At 60.9% G+C, this 18,145-nt stretch overlaps 1 protein-coding gene across 1 annotated transcript; it reads left to right on the top strand.

Annotated features, from left to right (window-relative positions):
- The first annotated feature begins 2,551 nt into the window (after positions 1 to 2,551).
- On the top strand, positions 2,552 to 12,973 carry PDCD1 (programmed cell death 1). The gene is made up of 5 exons (XM_036255072.1): positions 2,552 to 2,627; positions 9,900 to 10,259; positions 11,081 to 11,242; positions 12,421 to 12,455; positions 12,740 to 12,973. The coding sequence occupies exons 1-5, from the start codon at positions 2,552 to 2,554 to the stop codon at positions 12,971 to 12,973; spliced, it is 867 nt and encodes a 288-aa protein (XP_036110965.1).
- Positions 12,974 to 18,145: the final 5,172 nt, after the last annotated feature.

Genomic DNA, 18,145 nt, shown 5'->3' with positions numbered 1-18,145 from the left:
ACACACGCACAGCAAACACGCACAGAGGAAGTCCCTGGCAGGGAGCAGGTCGGCGCAGGGTGAGTGCCAGAGTCCTGGCTGTGGGGTGCGGGGCTGCCCAGGCTCCCTGAGGCCGGATGCGGCAGTTCCCACACTCATGGGAGCCCTGAGAGCTACGACCCTTCTCCAGGGGACACCCCACTCTGACAGCCCTGCCCGCACCTGCTTATTGGAGAGGGTTAGAAGTGAGAGAAAGAGAGGGGTCAGCCTGGCGGTGACCCCAGATGCGACTTCCCAAACCTAAGAGGTGAAGCCAGGACACAGGGCAGGGAGGACAGGGCCAGCCAGCAGGGGACACAGAAAAGGGGCAGATGGAGCCCCTGACCTTCCGCCTTCCTCCAACCAAGACCCTGTCCTGCCCCTAATGAAGATGGGGAAGGAGGGCCCTGTGGTGGGGGCTGGTGTGTGTTTAGGGGCATAATATGCTGATAAGCAGTGGGGAGCTCACCTTGGCATGTGGCACCCCAAGATAACCTGGGCCTCCTGTCCCCTGTCCTGCCTGTGCTGGCCCCTGATCCAGGCTCTGATCCAGTCACCGGCTGGCCCTGAGCACCCCAGGGGACCTCCAGGTCCATGTCTCCACCTCCACTCACAGTCTCTGTGTCCCCTCATTGACCTCCATACAACCCTGCCAACCCAGAACCTCCCAGGGCCCAAGTGCCCCCCCCCCCCCCCCCCCCGTCAGCCTCCTGTCTGCATCCCCCACGCAGCCACCACTCCAAGCAGGAAGGGGTTCTAGGGAAGAGAGAGACATAAACCAGGGAAGGAGGGGACGGGGAAGGGGAAGGGGACAGGATGGAGGGGGAGGGGAAACAGAGCGGAAGGGGAAGGGGACAGGATGGAGGGGGAGGGGAAACAGAGCGGAGACCAGGGAGGTGGACAGGAGGGACTCAGTCATCCCTGACTTTTGGCCTCTCTCTGGACACATCATCGCCAAGCTCTTGCAGATAAAGTCACAGCCTCTCCCAACCAGAGCACAGCCCCACCCTCCCCGACGGCCCCTCAGCCCAGGTCCTCAGAAGACAGCTTGTCCTGGTCAGCCCACGGGAGCGGAGGGCTGTGTGCTGGACAAGCCTGGACTGAGCTGAAGTATCTGGTTCCCTGCTGGCTGGTGCCTGGGGACCCTCACGTTGACCTGGCCACAGCCCCCAGCCCCCAGCTGAGCGCCCCCACCTGCACAGCGCCAGCCCCCTGAGGGGGCTCTCTGCCGGCAGGCCCCCTGGGGCCCTGCAGCCACCCACGTGGGGAGTGGCCCTTTGTTCTACCCTGGAGCCTCCCGCCGCTCGCTCTCCGCTCTCCGCCTGCAGACATCATCTCTGATGCTCTGTTTCCACCGGTTGTGCTCTTTCATGTTTTCCCTTCTCAGCGCCCTGGCCTGGGAGCCCGTGCCTGTGGCGACAGCTGTCAGGCGGTTTCTGGGTTTCTGTCTCCGTTATTTTAAGCTGATGAGACCGCACTGCACACTAATATCAGCAGTTTTTTTTCCCTGTTTTCCATTCACTATCATAAAACGCTCAGAGCAAGACTCTCTCACAAACATCAGGCCAGTCCCCTGGGACCCCAGGACCACCCCCCAACCCGAGCAGTGGGGGGGCGGGGGGGCCTGAGGGGATTGTGACGCCTCACAGGCTGAGCCCCGCACTGCAGGCTGACAGGAGGACCTGGCCATGGGCTGCCCAGCCTGCCGTGGGGCCCTCTGGAAGCCTGAGGCTGAGGGGTGCTGGCACCCCATGTCCTGCATCAGGGAGCCAGCGGCAAGGTCCCCAGGGGAGGCAGGGCAGCCAGGACCAGGGTCTCAGGAGGGCCTGGCAGAAGTGCCCTGGCCCAGGCAGGTGACCTTGCAGCCGGGGGGGCCCCTGTCCCTCCAGGAGCAGGAAGGCCGGTCAAGCCCTTGGCCAGACCAGCCTGCGCTGCTCGCTGCCCACTGCCCAGAGGGGTGGCTGGGTGGGGGTCACAGAGGTCTGGCCAGACATTTGCCTGGCGCCCTCAGGGGCAGAGCTGGTGGGTTCCAACACTGTGGCCACCAGGGCACGACAGAGGAGGCAGCTGGGCTGGGCAGGAGGTGGAGCCCACCCTTCACTGCTGCCTGGGGGCCTCGGTCCAGAGCTGGGCTCACCTTCCCACAGACAGGAGGGTCGCAGGGGAGGGAGGAAAGAGTCACCCCCCATCCTATAGAAAAGGAAAGAGGCAATCCCAGATAAAGAAACAAAGTTTTTCCAGGAGGACAGACCCCCAAGCAGGGTTGGGGGGGGTGCGCCAGGTGCCCTCTCCTCCACCTGCCTCTCTCTCTCTCCCTCATCCTCCGTCTCTGTATTTCTCTCTTTCTCCCTCCCACCTCCCTCCCCTTCCCCCTACTCTGCCGCTCCCTGCCCCTCCCCCTGCCCTCACTCCCCCACCCCGTGGAGGAGGAGGAAGAGGGGGCGGGGCGTGTACCTTCAGCCTGAGGGAAACAGTTTCCCTTCCGTGTGCAGAGCGAGGCGGAGAGGAGCCGCAGGCCCCTGGCGCTCCAGACATGGGGACCCCTTGGGCGCCCTGGCCGCTCCTCTGGGCTGTGCTGCTGCTGGGCTGGCGGCCAGGATGGCTCCTAGGTAGGTGGGGCAAGGCTGGCGGGCAGGGGCAGGCCTGGGGTCAAGCCCTAGGTCTCTGGGACTGGGGGGGACTGTGTGGCTCTGGCTTTGGGCCAGGGAAGAGCCCTCTCTGGGCTCACCTGGTGGTGAGGCTCCTCTATGACCGTCTGGGCGGCAAACCTGTGCCTCTCTCTGTAGGGTGACAGTGCTGGGCTGGCACGAACCCCAACCTGGGCCCGGCTGCCCCACTTGTGTTTCCCTGGGGTGGACCAGCCTCACGGGGCGGACGGGCTCCTGAGGGGACAGGCTGGATGGCCCAGAGATTGACTCTCGTTGTATCTAAAGTAACCTTGTGAGTAAAGACCATTCCCCACCCCCTCAGGGCCTCCGGGCACCTGCCTGAGGTGTCTGGATAAGATGCCCAGGTGCAGTCTGGACATGGCCCACAGTGTCCACGGCAGGTTCTGGCCAGGGGACCCTGGTCCTGAGTCCCCTGTATGAGCCGTTCACTGGACAGGCCCCGCAGGCCATGGTCAGAGTCTGAGGGTCAGGGAGCCGGGCTCCTCCTGGCTGACCACCCACCCCCATCCTCGGCAAGCACTGTGCAGATGCGAACTGGGAAAGGTGGGTCCCCCATGTCCAGCCCAAGGCCTTTCCTTTGGACCTCGCTGGGATGGGGGCGTGGGGGCCCATGGAAGGGCCAAGATGAGGTGGAGGTGCCCTGGCATCTGGAGTCCTGGGGCCCAAGGGCTCTCAGTCACTGTGCCCCTCCAGGGTCTGCCTGGTGATGATGGGGGCACCAGACAGCCCAGCTTTTCCCCCTCAGTGTGGCCTCGCTCTTCAGGAAGACCTCAGGGTCCATGGAGAAACTCTACGCTGGGGTCAGTGATCCAGGGCCTGAGGCCAAGTGACGTGTCTTGTCCAGGCTCAGGAGCAGAAGGGGTGCACACCCCCTGGGAGGAGGGCCTGAAGAGTCAAGGGGGCTGAGACCCCTGCCCCGGGGCTGGTCCCCACCAGGACCCCTCCCCAGAGCAGGGAATCAGGTTCCACAGTCAGACCCTCCCGGTTCAGATGCGTCCTCCTGCGCCTGGGACGAGATGTTCACACTCAGGGTGCCTCGGTTTACCCACCTGTGACCTGGGCTCCGCACAGAGCGCAGCGATGCCGCGGCCTGGTGCCCTCCTGCCCTCTCCCGCACTGGGCACTCCGGCCACGGGGCTCTCTGCTCCAGGTCGTCCATGCGATTCCTTCGCTGTGTTTGTGAGTCTGGTCATTCCCGTGGAAACCCCTCCTCATGGGCATGTTCTCCCCGCATCTGATGAACTGTGCAAACCCAGCAGCAGCCCCTCACGCCCTCTGCAGTGAACGAGAGTAGCCGGGTCTAAGCTCCTGACCCTCAGCGGCTCACTCACCCTCTCGAACCCGCAGTTAGGGGCAGTGAGGCCTGCCCTCGAGGTCGCGAAAACCAAATCAGGTCACTGAAGAAAACTGTCCGGCACAGCCCATGACACGATTTTTTTAAATTAATAGCATTGTAATCACATGGCGAGAAAGGGGAAGAAATGAGTTATTTTGAATAGTGACACACCCCTGTGTGCACCTGGCATTACTTTAGTCCTTAGGTCTAAAATTCTTTCAATAAAGTGAGAATGTCAGATAAATTTCACAAGGTAAATGACATTGCTCATGACCCATGTTGGTGGAGGCCAGGAACATGATCGCCACTGTCCAGCTCCTCTGCTCTTTGGTTTTAGCTAATTATCTTCTTCCCCTTTTTATTTATCTTTTTATCTTCATTGTTGAAAGTATTACAGAAGTCCCCGCATTTTTCCCCATTGACCCCCTCCTCCCGCTCCCACCCCTCCTGCTTTCCCCACCCAGCGTCTGTGCTCGCGGTTGTGCATATAAGTTCTTTGGTTCATCTCAACCCCAGCACACCCCCATCCCCCTGGGGTTTGTCCGTCTGTTCCCTGCGTCCATGTCGCTGGATCTCTTTCGATGGGCAGCTTATTGTGCTTACTGTGCTTCATCAATAAGTGAGACCGTGCGGTGCTTGTCTTTCTCCGACTGGCTTGTTTCATTCCGCAAAGTGCTCTCCAGGTCCCTCCGTGTCGTCTCGGGTGGTAAGAGACCTCTCTGTGACATCTTTTTTAAGTCAGACTGTTTTATTTATTTTTTTCAAATTGCAGTTTTAAAAACTATTTGAAACACTCAGAAGAGTTACAAAAGCAGCCCTGGCCGGTGTGGCTCAGTGGTTAGAGTGTCGGCCCGCAGACCATGAGTCACGGGTTCGATTCCGGTCAAGGGCATGTACGCACCTTGGTTTCGGTTCATCCCCAGCCCTGGTTGGGGTCGTGTGGGAGGCAGCCAGTGGATGTGTCTCTCTCACATCAGTGTTTCTCTCTCGCTCTCTCTCTCCCTCCCTCCTACTCTATCTGAAGATAAATAGAAAAATATTTTCTTGTGAGGATTACCAAAAAACATTTTTTTAAAAAGAGTTACAGCCCTGGTTGGTTTGGCTCAGCGGTTGGAGCATCGGCCTGCGGACCAGAGAGTCCCGGGTTCGGTTTCTGCGAGGGGCATGTACCAAAAAAAAAAATTTCAGACCAGGAGGCTTCTCTACCGAGGTTCACGGCCTCACAACTCAGAGGCTGGAAGCCGGGATCCAGGTGTCGGTCAGGCTGGTTCATCCAGGGGCCAGACAGGAATCCGGTCCCCGGACTCTTCATCTCCTACTGGTGGCCATCCATCCTGCTCGTCCTTTGGCTTGAACATCACCCCCTCTCTCCTCTGTCTTCACATGGTCTCTCTTATGTGTGTCTGTCCAGATGTCCTTCTTCTTCGAAGGATACAGTCATGCTAAATGAAGGCCACTCTCCAGACAACAGCACATACAACCACCTGTTTCCACATAAGACCACAGTGAGGTGCTGGGTCAGGACTCGGCCTGTCAGTCTGGGCCCAAGTCCCACCTGCTCATGTCACTGAGATTTGGGCTGAGCCACACAGGACAGGATGCTCTCATCATGCCACAGACGCCCCCTCCTCCCAGGACGGTAGCTCCCCGAGGCCTGAGGTCAGATGTCCCTCGGCCGGAGCCCAGTGGGGCGCTGCCTGCGTGTCTGGCGGTCACGGTCCTCAGCTGCCTCTGACCAGAGCAGGCCGTGCCTCTGTGTGCACATGCCCTGGAGTTCTTTCTTTTCTTTCAAATCTCGATTTTATTTCGCACACGGGAAGCCTCAGAACGGGAATATTTGTGCTGAGGTACAAGTGATGCTGCACCGATGACCCCAGGTGCACTGAGGATTCGGGGTTTGTCCATACTGGGAAGTGATGAGCTGGTCAGTAGCCGTCCCTGAACAGTGAAAACTTTCGAGACCCACTCTCGTGGCTGCTTTCAAATGTGCTGTAGCCTCAGTGCCCGGGGTGGGTCCCAGACTCACTGGGTTCTGGCCACGCCCCTTACACTGCACAGACACACTGTCTCGTTCGAAACGGAGTTTCCCACCGAGATAAGAGGTAGCAATTCTGCACCTACTGGTGTGTACGGAGACTGAACCAAAAAGTCGTCGAAGGTGACCTCTGAGGTCCAGACTTCCTGCCCAGCCGCACGGGACGGGCACACATCTTGGAAATCCTCGCTCTCCTGTTCCTCCCTTTCTAGAAGCCACCACCCGGAGAGCTCTTACTGACTCACACCTAACACGATCATATTTTCCTAACTAGACTAAAGATTTCCAGACATAGAAAAAGGCATCCGGGGTAGGCCACCGCTGGATGGGGCCGGGTGTCCTGGCCAGCGCCCGCGCTCGCGGAAGAGGCTGTGGATTTCCTGACGTGTAGGGACAGGTCAGATACTCACATTTTCGTGTGACATCTACATTTTATGTGTTAACCGATTCTAGGCTGTTTTGTTTCGTTTTTAAAAAGTTCTATGTGGCCCTGGCCGGTTTGGCTCAGCGGTAAGAGCGTCGGCCTGCGGTCCTGAGAGACCCGGGTTCGGTTCCCGCTAAGGGCGTGTACCTCGGTTGCAGTTTGTCCCCAGCCCTGGTCGGTTGTGCGGGTGGCAGCCACTCGATGTGTCCCTTTCACATCGATGTTTCTCTCTCTCTCTCTGTTCCTCTCTCTCCCTCTCACTGTACCTGAACAAAAAATGGAAAAATGTCCTCGGGTGAGGATAAAAAAAAAATAAATTAAAAAAAAAAAAAGTTCTATGTGAGGTAAAGGGAAAAAACGTATCTTCAAGGTCCAAGGTAGTCACCACGGCCGTTCTGCGAGTTCTGGCCAAAAGCTATGGGAAGAGGTAACATTTAAATAAATAATGGTGGTCACCCGTTGGAAATCCAAGGATGCCCAGGGCCCTTCTATAAACGGGCGTCGCATCTGCATGTCCCATCAGCGGGTGCACCCACACATCGCCTGCTTCCCATGGTCTCAGCAAGTGCTCAGCACGTGACAAGTTCAAGTTCTGCATTTTGGAATTTTCTGGGGGTTTTGGTTCTTTTGAATATTTTGATCCGAGATTGGTTGAGTCCATGGATGTGGAACCCATGGACTGAACAGGCGGATTGTCCAGTATTCAGTATAGTCACCACACTGCACATGACCCCAGGACTTGCTCATCTTATAACTGGAAGTTTCTATCTCTGGACCCTTCACTCTCCCATCCCCACCGCTGGCAACCACCCATCTGTTCTCTGTATCCACGAGCTTTTTGTTCTGTTTGTTTTTATTTTAGATTCCGCATGTAAGTGAGATCATATGGCATTTGTCTTTCTCTGTCTGACATTTCACTTAGCATAACACCGTCAAGGTCCATCCAGGTTATCAAAATGGTAAGACTGTGTTCTTTCTTATCACCAGGGATGTTCCGCTGTGTGGAGGCACACAGCTTCCTCATGCACCTGTCCGTCTGTGGGCACACAGGCTGCTCCCGGCGTGGCTGGGCAAGCTCGTGTCCTTCTCTTCTGCTTGTTCTCTTCGGATAAGCACTGGACGTGGGCTTGCTGGGTCAGGTGGCAGCTCTATTTTTGATTTTTTGAGGGAAATCCCTACTGTTGTCCACAGTGGCTGCACCGAGTGGCATTCCCACCAAGGGCACTCAGGGGTTCCCTTTTTCCACATCCTCGGCCGCACCTGTCTGTGGATTTATTGAAAAAGCCATGCTAACAAGTACGAGGCAGCATCTCCGTGTTTTTACTTGCATGTCCCTGATGATTAGTGATGAGCATCTTGTTATACGTGATTGGCTTTCTGTATTTCCACCGTTAGAAAATGCCTGTTCGGGTGGTTTGCCAACTTTGTAATCAGATTGTTCATTTTTTTGCTTTTGAGTTGTATGGGCTCTTTACATACCTTGTCTGTTATATGATACATAACGTATCAGATATGTGATTCGTAGGTATGTTTCTCGTTCTGGAGGCTGTCTTTCCATTTCGTGGACGGCTTCTCCGCTGTGCAGAATCCTGCAGTTCGCCGTGGTCCCACGTGTCCATGTTTGACTTTGTTGCCAGTCCTGGCATATTCTGGGAGGGTCCAGGCGCCACCACCTGGGTGTGTCAGGTGTTGGGTCATGGAAGATCACAGATGTGCTGGCCCTTCCTGGGGCAGCCCTCGGAGACCCCACAATGGGGACATTCTCTCCGGGCCCACAGTAAAAGAGATTAAAGCTCATTTTCCCTTTGTGATGAACAAGAGACTCATGAGGCAGCAGGACAGAGACTACCTGTCAAATTCAGAGCCAACAGACAATTGACTCACAGATTAAGGTTGGGGCAGGTCAGATGAAATCCCAAACCAAAGAGAAACAGGGCGCCCCCTCCATACAGGGCGAGAGCAGGCTCTGGGGCTCAGCAGAGTGACTGTGGGGAGGGGCTCCGTGCACAGCAGGGGCGCCCTCAGGGGAGCTTGGGGGAGGGGCCCAGCCAGGAGAGTGGGGCCCTGGTCGGTTGGACCTGGGTGGAGACATGGATTCAGCAAAGGGGTGGGACAGTGACCTAGGGCGGTGCCAGCCAGACTAGGCCTCCCTGGTGGGTGTGAGGGGCACGCAGGCTGGCGCCGACACCCACTTTCTTAAAAAGAACTTGCTTCCCAAACATAGTGAGAAGAGGGGTGTTACGCTGCCAAGGGGAGCAGGCCTGGCCTGCGGGAGGTTTGGGCACAATGAGAGAAGGTCTGGCTGTGTCCCCACAGGTGTTTGTGTGCCCCCTCCCGAGGACCCACCTGCCCCCGCCATCCCCAGTCCAGGCCTGAACCCCTCCAGGCCCCCTGTCGACAGGGCAGGAGGCCCAGGCTGGCTGGGCCCTGGCCTCCCCAAACCAGTGTCCTCAGTAGAAATGGGGGGGCGGGGGGAGAAGGTCTTATATGTCCCTGAGCAGGACCACAGAAATGTCAGGACACTGGGAACACCTCAGGACCCACCTGGGCTCTAAATATCTGCGACTTTGCCCCGGGTGAGGTGCCCAGTGCAGACAGGGAGAGGGTGTCCTGGTCACACTGCACTGATGCGGCACTGACTCAAGGGACAGTGTCCCTTCACCAGGCAGGCCTCGCACGGGGCAGGGTCATCCCGCTCGGCACACAGCTGAGCAGGACGGGCGCACAGCCAGGCAGCAACCACGACGTGAGCGTGGACTCGTGCGGGGAGGGGAGAGCACAGCCGAGCGTGTGTTCTTGAGTCACGGAGCCCTTCCTGTGGGGCGGCCTCGTTCAGGGCGTGTGGGGCGGAAGCCCAGCTGGCCTCTGACCCGGAGCCTGGGCAGAAGACACAAGGGCCCCACACTGCCCGGGTCACCAGTGCTCGTGTGAGGGCCCAGCTCTGGGCTCGTCCTGAGAAGGGGCGAAGGCTGGTCCCTGAGCCCCTGGCGCTCGGCTCCCCATGGAGGCCCTGCTGGTCCAGCCCAGAGCCCATCCCCGCCCCCAGCACAGGGCAGAGCTCAGAGATCTGGGGTGCAGAGTGGGAACCTGGAGTCAGTGAGGGGGTGGGAGGCCCTAAACCACCACTTGGGGGAGAAATAGGGCTGGGGGGGCTGGGATCAGAGCCAGGGGCAGCCCAGACACAGCTGGGGCCAGAACATAATCAGTGCATGGGACCCCACCACAGTGTCACCTGGTGACGTGCCGGGTGTGTCAAGGGGGAGCTGCCAGGCCCCGTGGCAGAGGCTCTGCGGAGGGGACCCCAGCATGGCTGGGCCTCCCTAACCTCCCCGGCTGACCGGGTGTGGGAAGTGGGAGGAGAGCTCGGGGGGCTGCCGCGCACCCCTCCTCAGGCCTGCTGGCTCTCTCCACCCCCAGAAACCACCCACCGGCCCCGGAGTCCCCTCACCTTCAACCCACCCCAGCTCACCGTGGCCGAGGGGGACACCGCCACCTTCACCTGCAGCCTCTCCCACATGTCTGGGGGCTTTGTGCTCAACTGGTACCGCATGAGCCCCAGCAACCAGACGGACAAGCTGGCCGCCTTCCCCGCGGACAGCACGGTGGCCCACAGGCACCGGCGCTTCCAGGTGACTCGGCTGCCCAGCGGGCGGGACTTCAGAATGAGCGTCCTCACCGCCCAGCGCAACGACAGCGGCGTCTACCTTTGCGGGGCCATCTACCTGTCCCCCCCGATGCAGATCCTCGAGAGCCCCCGCGCAGAGCTCGTGGTGATAGGTGCAGAGTTGAGACCTGAGGGCACAGGTGAGGCTGAGGACAGGGGAGGCTGAGGGCGGGGGGAGGCTGAGGGCGGGGGAGGCTGGGGGCGGGGGAGGCTGAGGGCAGCGGGGAGGCTGGGGGCGGGGGAGGCTGAGGGCAGCGGGGAGGCTGAGGGCGGGGGAGGCTGGGGGCGGGGGAGGCTGGGGGCGGGGGAGGCTGAGGGCAGCGGGGAGGCTGGGGGCGGGGGAGGCTGAGGGCAGCGGGGAGGCTGAGGGCGGGGGAGGCTGAGGGCAGCGGGGAGGCTGAGGGCAGGGGAGGCTGGGGGCAGGGGGGAGGCTGAGGGCAGGGGAGGCTGAGGGCAGAGGAGGCTGGGGGCGGGGGGGAGGCTGAGGGCAGGGGAGGCTGAGGGCAGAGGAGGCTGAGGGCAGAGGAGGCTGAGGGCAGGGGGGAGGCTGAGGGCAGGGGAGGCTAAGGGCAGGCGGGAGGCTGGGGGCAAGGGGGAGGCTGAGGACGGGGGAGGCTGAGGACGGGGGAGGCTGAGGGCAGGGGTGAGTATGAGGACGGGTGCGCAGGGCAGGGAAGGGCCTGGGAGGCCTGTCAGGCCAGTGGGCAGGGGCCCTCCAAGCCTCACTCCAGGACCCTGTCCCACACCCAGGACACGGGGACCAGTGGCCTCAGGTTTTTGTGCTTGAAATCGCCCTAGACCCACTGGCCCTGCGGGAGCAACATGTGGCCACTGCCTCTCCGAATGAGGTGTGCAGGCCGCCTGAGGCTGGGCAGGCAGCGCCCTGAGTCCCTGTCCCTGTCCCAATGCCTGAGACTCTGTCTTTGGTCTCTAGAGAGAACTCTGGAGCCGCCCACAGAGAGCCCCGGCCTTCCTCCCAGACCCCCAGGCCAGGTACAGGGCCTGGTCATCGGTGTCACGAGCGTCCTGGTGAGCATCCTGCTGCTTCTGCTGCTGGCCTGGGTCCTAGTCACCAACTTCCCCAGGGCCACACGAGGTAATGCCCCAGCCAACCCCACACTGTCCCAGCCAGGTGAAGCCCAAGGCCTTGTCCACCAGCCCTGCCCCCCTGCCCTGCCCCCCTGCCCTCCACAGTGAGGGCCACCGAGAAGGGGGTGGAGCGGCCCTGCCAGGGCCTGGTCCTCTCAGAGAGCCATGCTCTCGGGGAGAGTCGGGGAGGCAGCTGTCGAGGTCACACAGAAAGGCAAGGAGCGCTCCCCAGGCTGAGGCACCTGTGTGGCTGCCCAAGGCCACCCCCAAACCTCAGGCTGCACCTCAGACCACAAGACACTGTGACAGTGCTTCTAGTAGCCACTGGGGGGCTGCAGACAGCCGTAGCCACCTCTGACCACCAGGCGGGAGGCTGCGAGTGCCCCACCCCCACACACCCTGACAGGGTGGTCCCAGGCAGCTGGTCCTTACTCAGTCACTCTGACGAAGGGTGGACATCGCTCCGGCTAGAAAAAGGGGCCACCTCCCAGAGGGGTGCAGCCCAGGGTTAGGTTAGCCCCTGTGCAGGCCCCACACATCAGGAACTCTGGTCACGCTCTCCCTGGACGGCAGCCAGGGGTCCTGTGGCAACAGCGGGAGACCCCACAGGGGCCTTGGCAGGGCAGCCACGGGCCTCCACACTCTCTCCCCGAGTGACTGGCGACAGCGGCTGCACTGACCTACCAGGCCAGGCCCTGTAGGGCTCATTTCTCCAGGGATCACATTTTCCTCCTTCGGGTATTTTTGAGACATGCTGTGTGCCCCAGGCGCTGGTCACAGGTGGAGACACTGTGCAGCATGGGTCAGGGTGTCTGCTGTGCGCTTTGTGGTGCCAGCTGGGGGCCCAGGGTGCATTTGGTGCTCTGCACTTGGTGCCAGGCTCGGCCGGGTTTGCGACAGCAGGAACATTAGGCCTGAAAGCCAGCTGTCCAAGGTGGCCAACAGTCCTAGGTGGCCGAGCACACAGACAGCTCAGGTCCAGACAGGACACTTGGAAATGATCAGGAGCTTAGGTGGTTGCCAGGGCAGTGTGGGCAGACCTGGAGGGTGCTTGGCCACCAAGGCCAGAAGGCTTAGGGCCCTTCCCATGGCCAGAGGCCTTCCCAACCCCGCCCCTGCAGAGACTCCCCTCCCGGGCCCTCTGCCTGGGCCCCCCAGCTGCCTGACACCCCGTGTTTTCTGCAGGAGCCTGTGCCTGCTGCAGTGAGGACCAGCCTCTGGTGAGTGTCTGTCCCCTCCTGGTGATGGTGCTGAGGACACTGTGGGAAAAGGGGGGACAGGCGACTGCTCCAGGGGTGGGTGGCAGGAGCAGCTCTTGTTTGAGCATGGGGCCCCGGGCCCCAGGATGGGTCATGAGGCTCAGAGCTGCCCCACTGTGTGTGTGTGTGTGTGTGTGTGTACGCGCGCCTGTGGGTACACGTGTTTGTGTGTGTCTGTGGGTGCACACGTGTGTGTGTGTGTGTGTTCACCAATCAGTGCTGACTCCTCTCTCTCTCCCCCTAAGAAGGAGGGCCCCTCCACAGGACCTGTGTTCTCCGTGGACTATGGGGAGCTGGACTTCCAGTCTCGGGAGAAGACCCCAGAGCCCCCCGCCCCCTGTGTCCCCGAACAGACAGAATATGCCACCATCGTCTTCCCTGGCAGACCAGACTACACCAGCCGCAGGGCCTCTGCCGACAGCCCCCAGGGGCCCCCGCCTCTGAGGCTAGAGGATGGACACTGCTCCTGGCCCCTCTGACAGCAACTTGCAGGCCTATGGCCTTCAGACCCGGGGTGGCCATGGGCTGAGCCCTGTAGGGGTCACACTCCTGCACCGTGTCAGCCCTGCCCGGCTCTCCTCTGCATCCTCGAGGGACCTGGGCGCAGGAGAGACCCTGTCCCATCGGGGTGAGGAGAGGAGACTCATCCAAGACTCCAGAGGCAGACACCGCTGAGCTGGCCAAGTCCCTCCTGAACTGCTGCTCTGCGCCTCCACACGCCCTCCTGGGTGGCAGGGGGGCTTCTCCGAGACTGGTGCCTGGACGTGGGGCACAGGGGTTCTGGTTGCAGACTCCGCCCCAGCAGCCGGTGAGGTGCCTCTGCCGTGAGGAACTCCAACACACGCCTCGAGGGGCCAGGGGGACATGCAAAAGCCTGGTTCTCCCCAGGCCGAGGAGGAGTTCCCAGCCACAGCAAGTGGGCAGCGCCCTGGACTGCGTCCTCCTCGGTGCCCATGCCCATTCACGGTGCTATTTAAAGACCTCTTCTCGCCCACCGCACACACAGTGGGGTGGTCAGTGGGCACCTGGGCATGGGGCTCAGAAGCAGGTGTCCCTGGTAGGCTACACACACACTTGAGAGACCCTTTCCCATTCTATTTTATTATAATTAAATAATGACGTAAGCTCGAGAAAAGCCCCTGGCGCTGTCTTGCTCACAGGCAATGAGGGGAGGAGAGGGAGGCCCCGCTGATGCCGGGCAGATGGAGGGCTCTGGTCCTCGCTGTCATTATTCCGGAAACACACAGGCCCCCTGAGGCCCCTTATCTCTGCTCCCCTACACTCATACCCTCAGCCTCTGATTTTGGGGGCCACTGGGCCCCTCAGTACCTTGCCTGCAGACCACCTCAACCTGGCACTGGGTGACCTTGAGCGATTGTGCTGCAGCCCCTATGAGTCCCCACCCCCTCGGGGTCCCTCCTGGGTAGGGGTCAGGCCAGGCAGTGGGTGGGCGGCACAAGCTACCAGGCAGCAGGTTCAGGGTGCAGCCTGCAAAGAGAAGGCCTGGTCTGTCCTCTAGACTGGACATGACACCACCATGCCGGTTCCCTGGCTTCAAAGACAGATGTCCCCAACCTGTCCCCCCTCCCCCAGTGAGCCCCATTTAAGCCCTGCCAGCTCCCCAGCCCTCTGAGCTCACAGACTGCGCCTGGCACCCTGGGTCCTGTCCTGGGTGGGGTGGGAGGGGAAGCCACCCACCCAGGAAGAGGCAAGGATGCCGGCGAGGTTGCGAGCGGGAGGGAACACAGCCCGGGGAAGTCTACAATGATGCCTGAGCCTGGACCATCCTTGGGTTCCGGGAAAACACGACAGCAACAAGAAAATCCGGGCAAAGAGCAGATGTAAAATTAACACCCCGAAGGAGGGCTGTCATATATTCAAAGCCTCATCCGTTAGCAGAAAGTGTGATAGAGATGTTCCGGCTACCACAGAACAGAGAAGATGAAATGCCCGAGACGCACAGTTATCGAGAAACGTGCAAACCCGCAGGAGCGCTGGTGTGGGCCCGGCTGACGGGAACACACACCCGGTCAGGATGACTCGACACGGCTGAGGCATCAGTTTTTCCTGGGTTCATTTACCAATTTAATGGGATCAAAAAAAAAAAAAAAAACCCACATATCTGATCTGTAAAGTTCACGTGGAAACACGAGCCAGTAACAGCCAAGAAAGCCATGAAGAGAAAGTGAAAGACTCGCTCTGTCAGCTCTAAACCCACCTCGATTACAGCAGAGGGGTAACAGCAGAGGGGTAACTCGTGGAGAGACAGGCTTGGACGCCCTGGGGCAGAAGGCGGACTTGGAGGAGGGGCCTGGGACCCCCTGCTGCCCCCACCTTGCCGCTCACCTGCCGAAAGCTCAGTGCAGGGAGGTGAGTGTAGAAGAGAACCCCCCAGACAGAACACGTGGGGAACCGCCGTCACTGGCACCAGGAGGAGACCGAGCACTTGGGCAGGGCAGGCGCCGGCGAAGACGTGGGTGTCGTGCAGAAACGAGCAGAAATAGCAGCGAGCAGGTGCGATGGGAAGGGGCAGGAGGTGTGACCAGACAGGACACATCACACACGCTCACCCCACATGCTCAGCTGTGCGCACACCCCTGAACCACGAAGGCGTGTTCGGTTTGCCTGAGACGCGCAGGCTACACTCTTCCCACCTGTCAACCCGGAGCTGGACCAGGCTGCTGGGGGACCCCGGTGACTCCCGCAGTTAGCGACCCTGTGCCCTTCAGCCATGGACCCCCCGGAATACCTGGGGGGCCAACTGGCGAAAATATGAACCTCACTCTGCGCGGGTTCTAGGGTCACAGAGGACTGGGCGGGGCGGGGAGGCAGCGGAAGCAGCTGGGGCCTGGCTGGGGCGCTGGGGGGACTCGGGGACCACGCTGCTGGGACCAGGACAGGCCTGTCTGTGGGGCGTGTGCAGGGGGACCCGACGGGGGGCCAAGCGGGTCCTGTCAGAAGGGAAGAGAGGCCATCGGGGCATCGGAAAGGCCCCAGTTCAAGAGGAAACTCGATTGATGAAGTCGGCGCAGCACAGCCCAGATCGGCCGATAAGACAGCGGCGCAGGGGCGGGAGGAAGCGGCGGCCGCGGCGCGTCCTGGCCGGCGGGCCCGGCGCGGGGAGCGGCCTCAGCACTTCGCGCCGCCGCCTTCCCGGAACGCGCCCCCCGCCGCCGCCGCCGCCGCCGCCTCCACTCACTTTTTCCGTCCCCGCCTCGGCCCAGGCGAGTGTCAGCCCGGCGGGGGCATCGCGCCCACCCCGCCCACGCGCTCCGCCGGGTCTGTCCCTGCGTCTCCCCGGCGGCTGGGGCGGGGGCCGGGTCGGCTCCAGCCCGAGGCCGAGCTCCCGGGGGCGAGGCCCGGGCAGCAGGCGGAGTGACTGCGCCGCCGGGCTCGGGTCTGCGCCCTGCACCCCCTGCCCCCCTGCCCCCTGCCCCCCTGCCCCTCTGCCCCCCTGCCCGCCCGCCGGCCCCCCTGCACCCCCTGCCCCCCTGCCCCCTGCCCGCCCGCCGGTCCCTGGGCCCCTCTGCCCCCTGCCCCCCTGCTCCCCTGCCCCCTGCCCCCCTGCCCCCTGCCTGCCCGCCGGCCCCTGGGCCCCTCTGCCCGCTGCCCCCCTGCCCACCATCCCCTCTGTCCCCCTGTCCACCGGCCCCTCTGCCCCCCTGCCCGCCGGCCCCTGGGCCCTCCAGTCCGGTCTGTGGACACCGCGGTTAGGGGTCCGAAGTCCCGAGGGGAAGAAAAAACAGCAAATCCCAGGTTAGGCCTCTAGGACCCGGTCTCCGGGAAGGAGGAAGGCTCGGATGGCAGAGCTCACCCTCCGGGTCGCAGAGGCAGGGCTGGGTACCAGTGTGGGGGCCTGGGGTCGCAGCCCTGGTGGGTCAGTGGCCCACTGTGGATGGACCCTCTGCATTGGGTGAGCCTCCGAGTTAGAAGACGGGGACTCAGGGGTCCTCCTGAGGGAGAGCCAGGCAGTGTGGCCAGCACAGTGTTCACCCCAATCACGGGAGCCCCCTGACTGAGGCTCAGTCAACCCTTCCTGGGGGTCCTGTACCCTCTGACCCCAGTCAGGCTGCCCTACCTGCCTGTGGGGCCCTGTGTGTGTGGCCCCTGAGCCCACTGACTCACGGTGGACAGAGGTGTGGGGCTCCCTTCTGCCCTCAGCTTCCATGCAGTGGGTGCCTGAGTTCCCCACATGTCATGGGTGCCCCCAAGAGCCCCTGGAGCAGAAGGACGAGTGGCCCAGCCGGAGGCCCCAGGCAGGAAGAGACTGTGGGCAGAGGCAGCTGTGCCCAGGATGTGGACTTGAAGCCTCGTGTCTGCCTTGGGGTGGCTGCCCCCCCACCCCAGGAGCCACTTCCCAGTCTCACACAGCCTTTGGCTCCTCCCAGCCAGCGGTCCTGGCCTGGCCACAGGCAAAATGGTCTTCAGACAAAATGGAGCAAGCCTGGGGGTGGCCTAGATGGCCCCAGCCGCATGTGGGGGGACTCAAGTGTGTCGGGGGGGGGGCCTGCCTTGGGCACAAATTAATGGTTGTTTTTGTTATGTTTTTATCTCAACCTGAATTCCAAAAATAAATTATTATGTGGACTGTTATTCAACTGTTAAAATAGTTTTTAAAGTGTGTACATCAATTCGCAAAAGATCAACATAGGATAGCCCCCGTGTCCATGCAGGGAGGAGGGGACCAACAAATGGGGTCCATCCACAGAGCCCAGATGCTTTAGCCTGACACCTGCTACAGGAGGGGACCCTCAGCACAACCAGCCAGACAGAAGGACAGACACAGTGTGTTTCCAGCGACCTGAGGCCCCTTGAGAGTCAGGTTCACAAAGACAGCAAGTGGACAGAGGGGTGCGGGGGAGGTGGGGAAGGCATGTTTAATGGGGACAGAGGTCGGTTTGGGAAAGATGACGTGTAGGCTGGGAGGTCAGCCCCTGAAGCACAGGGACTGGTCAGGGCACCTGCCGGCCCTCAGGAGGCTGTCCCCTGAGCCAAGGGCAGCAGTGGATGGACCGTGGGTGGGCCTGCAGTTCAGAGGGGACTGATGGGCAGAAGGGGACACAAGGCCTGTGGAGAGGTCCCTGTGTCGGTCAGGGTTCTCCAGAGGAACAAAACCTACGGGACGTGTGCACAGAGACTTATTTTAAGGAATGACTCCTGTGACTGGCAAGTCAGCAGCTGGAGTCCCGGGGAGGAGCTGATGTCACAGCCCGAGTCCAGAGTTCCTTTTCCTCCGGGACCTAGTTTCTTCTCCTGAGTCTCACATGATGGATGAGGCCCACCACATCACAGAGGGTCATGTGCTTTATTCAAAGTCTGCTGGTTTAGCCCTGGCCAGTTTTGCCCAGTGGTTGCAGCGTCGGCCCGTGGACCAGAGAGACCCGGGTTTGGTTCCCGATGAGGGCACGTACCTCAGTTGCAGTTCGTCCCCGGCCCCGGTTGGGGCCTCCCTCTCTCCCTCCTGCTCTATCTGAAGATAAATGCAAAAATGCCCACGAGTGAAGATAAAAAAAAAAAAAGTTTGCTGGTTTAAATGTTAATCTCATCTTTTAAAAAAAAAAACCTTCACAAACACACTAGACTGGCATTTGACCAAATGTCTGCTACTGTGGCTTAGCCAGACTGACACATGAAATTAACCAGCACAGCGT

Source organism: Molossus molossus, unplaced genomic scaffold, assembly GCF_014108415.1.
Source record: "Molossus molossus isolate mMolMol1 unplaced genomic scaffold, mMolMol1.p scaffold_m16_p_11, whole genome shotgun sequence".
Classification (NCBI taxonomy): domain Eukaryota; kingdom Metazoa; phylum Chordata; class Mammalia; order Chiroptera; family Molossidae; genus Molossus; species Molossus molossus.
This window is presented reverse-complemented; position numbering and strand designations above follow the sequence as displayed.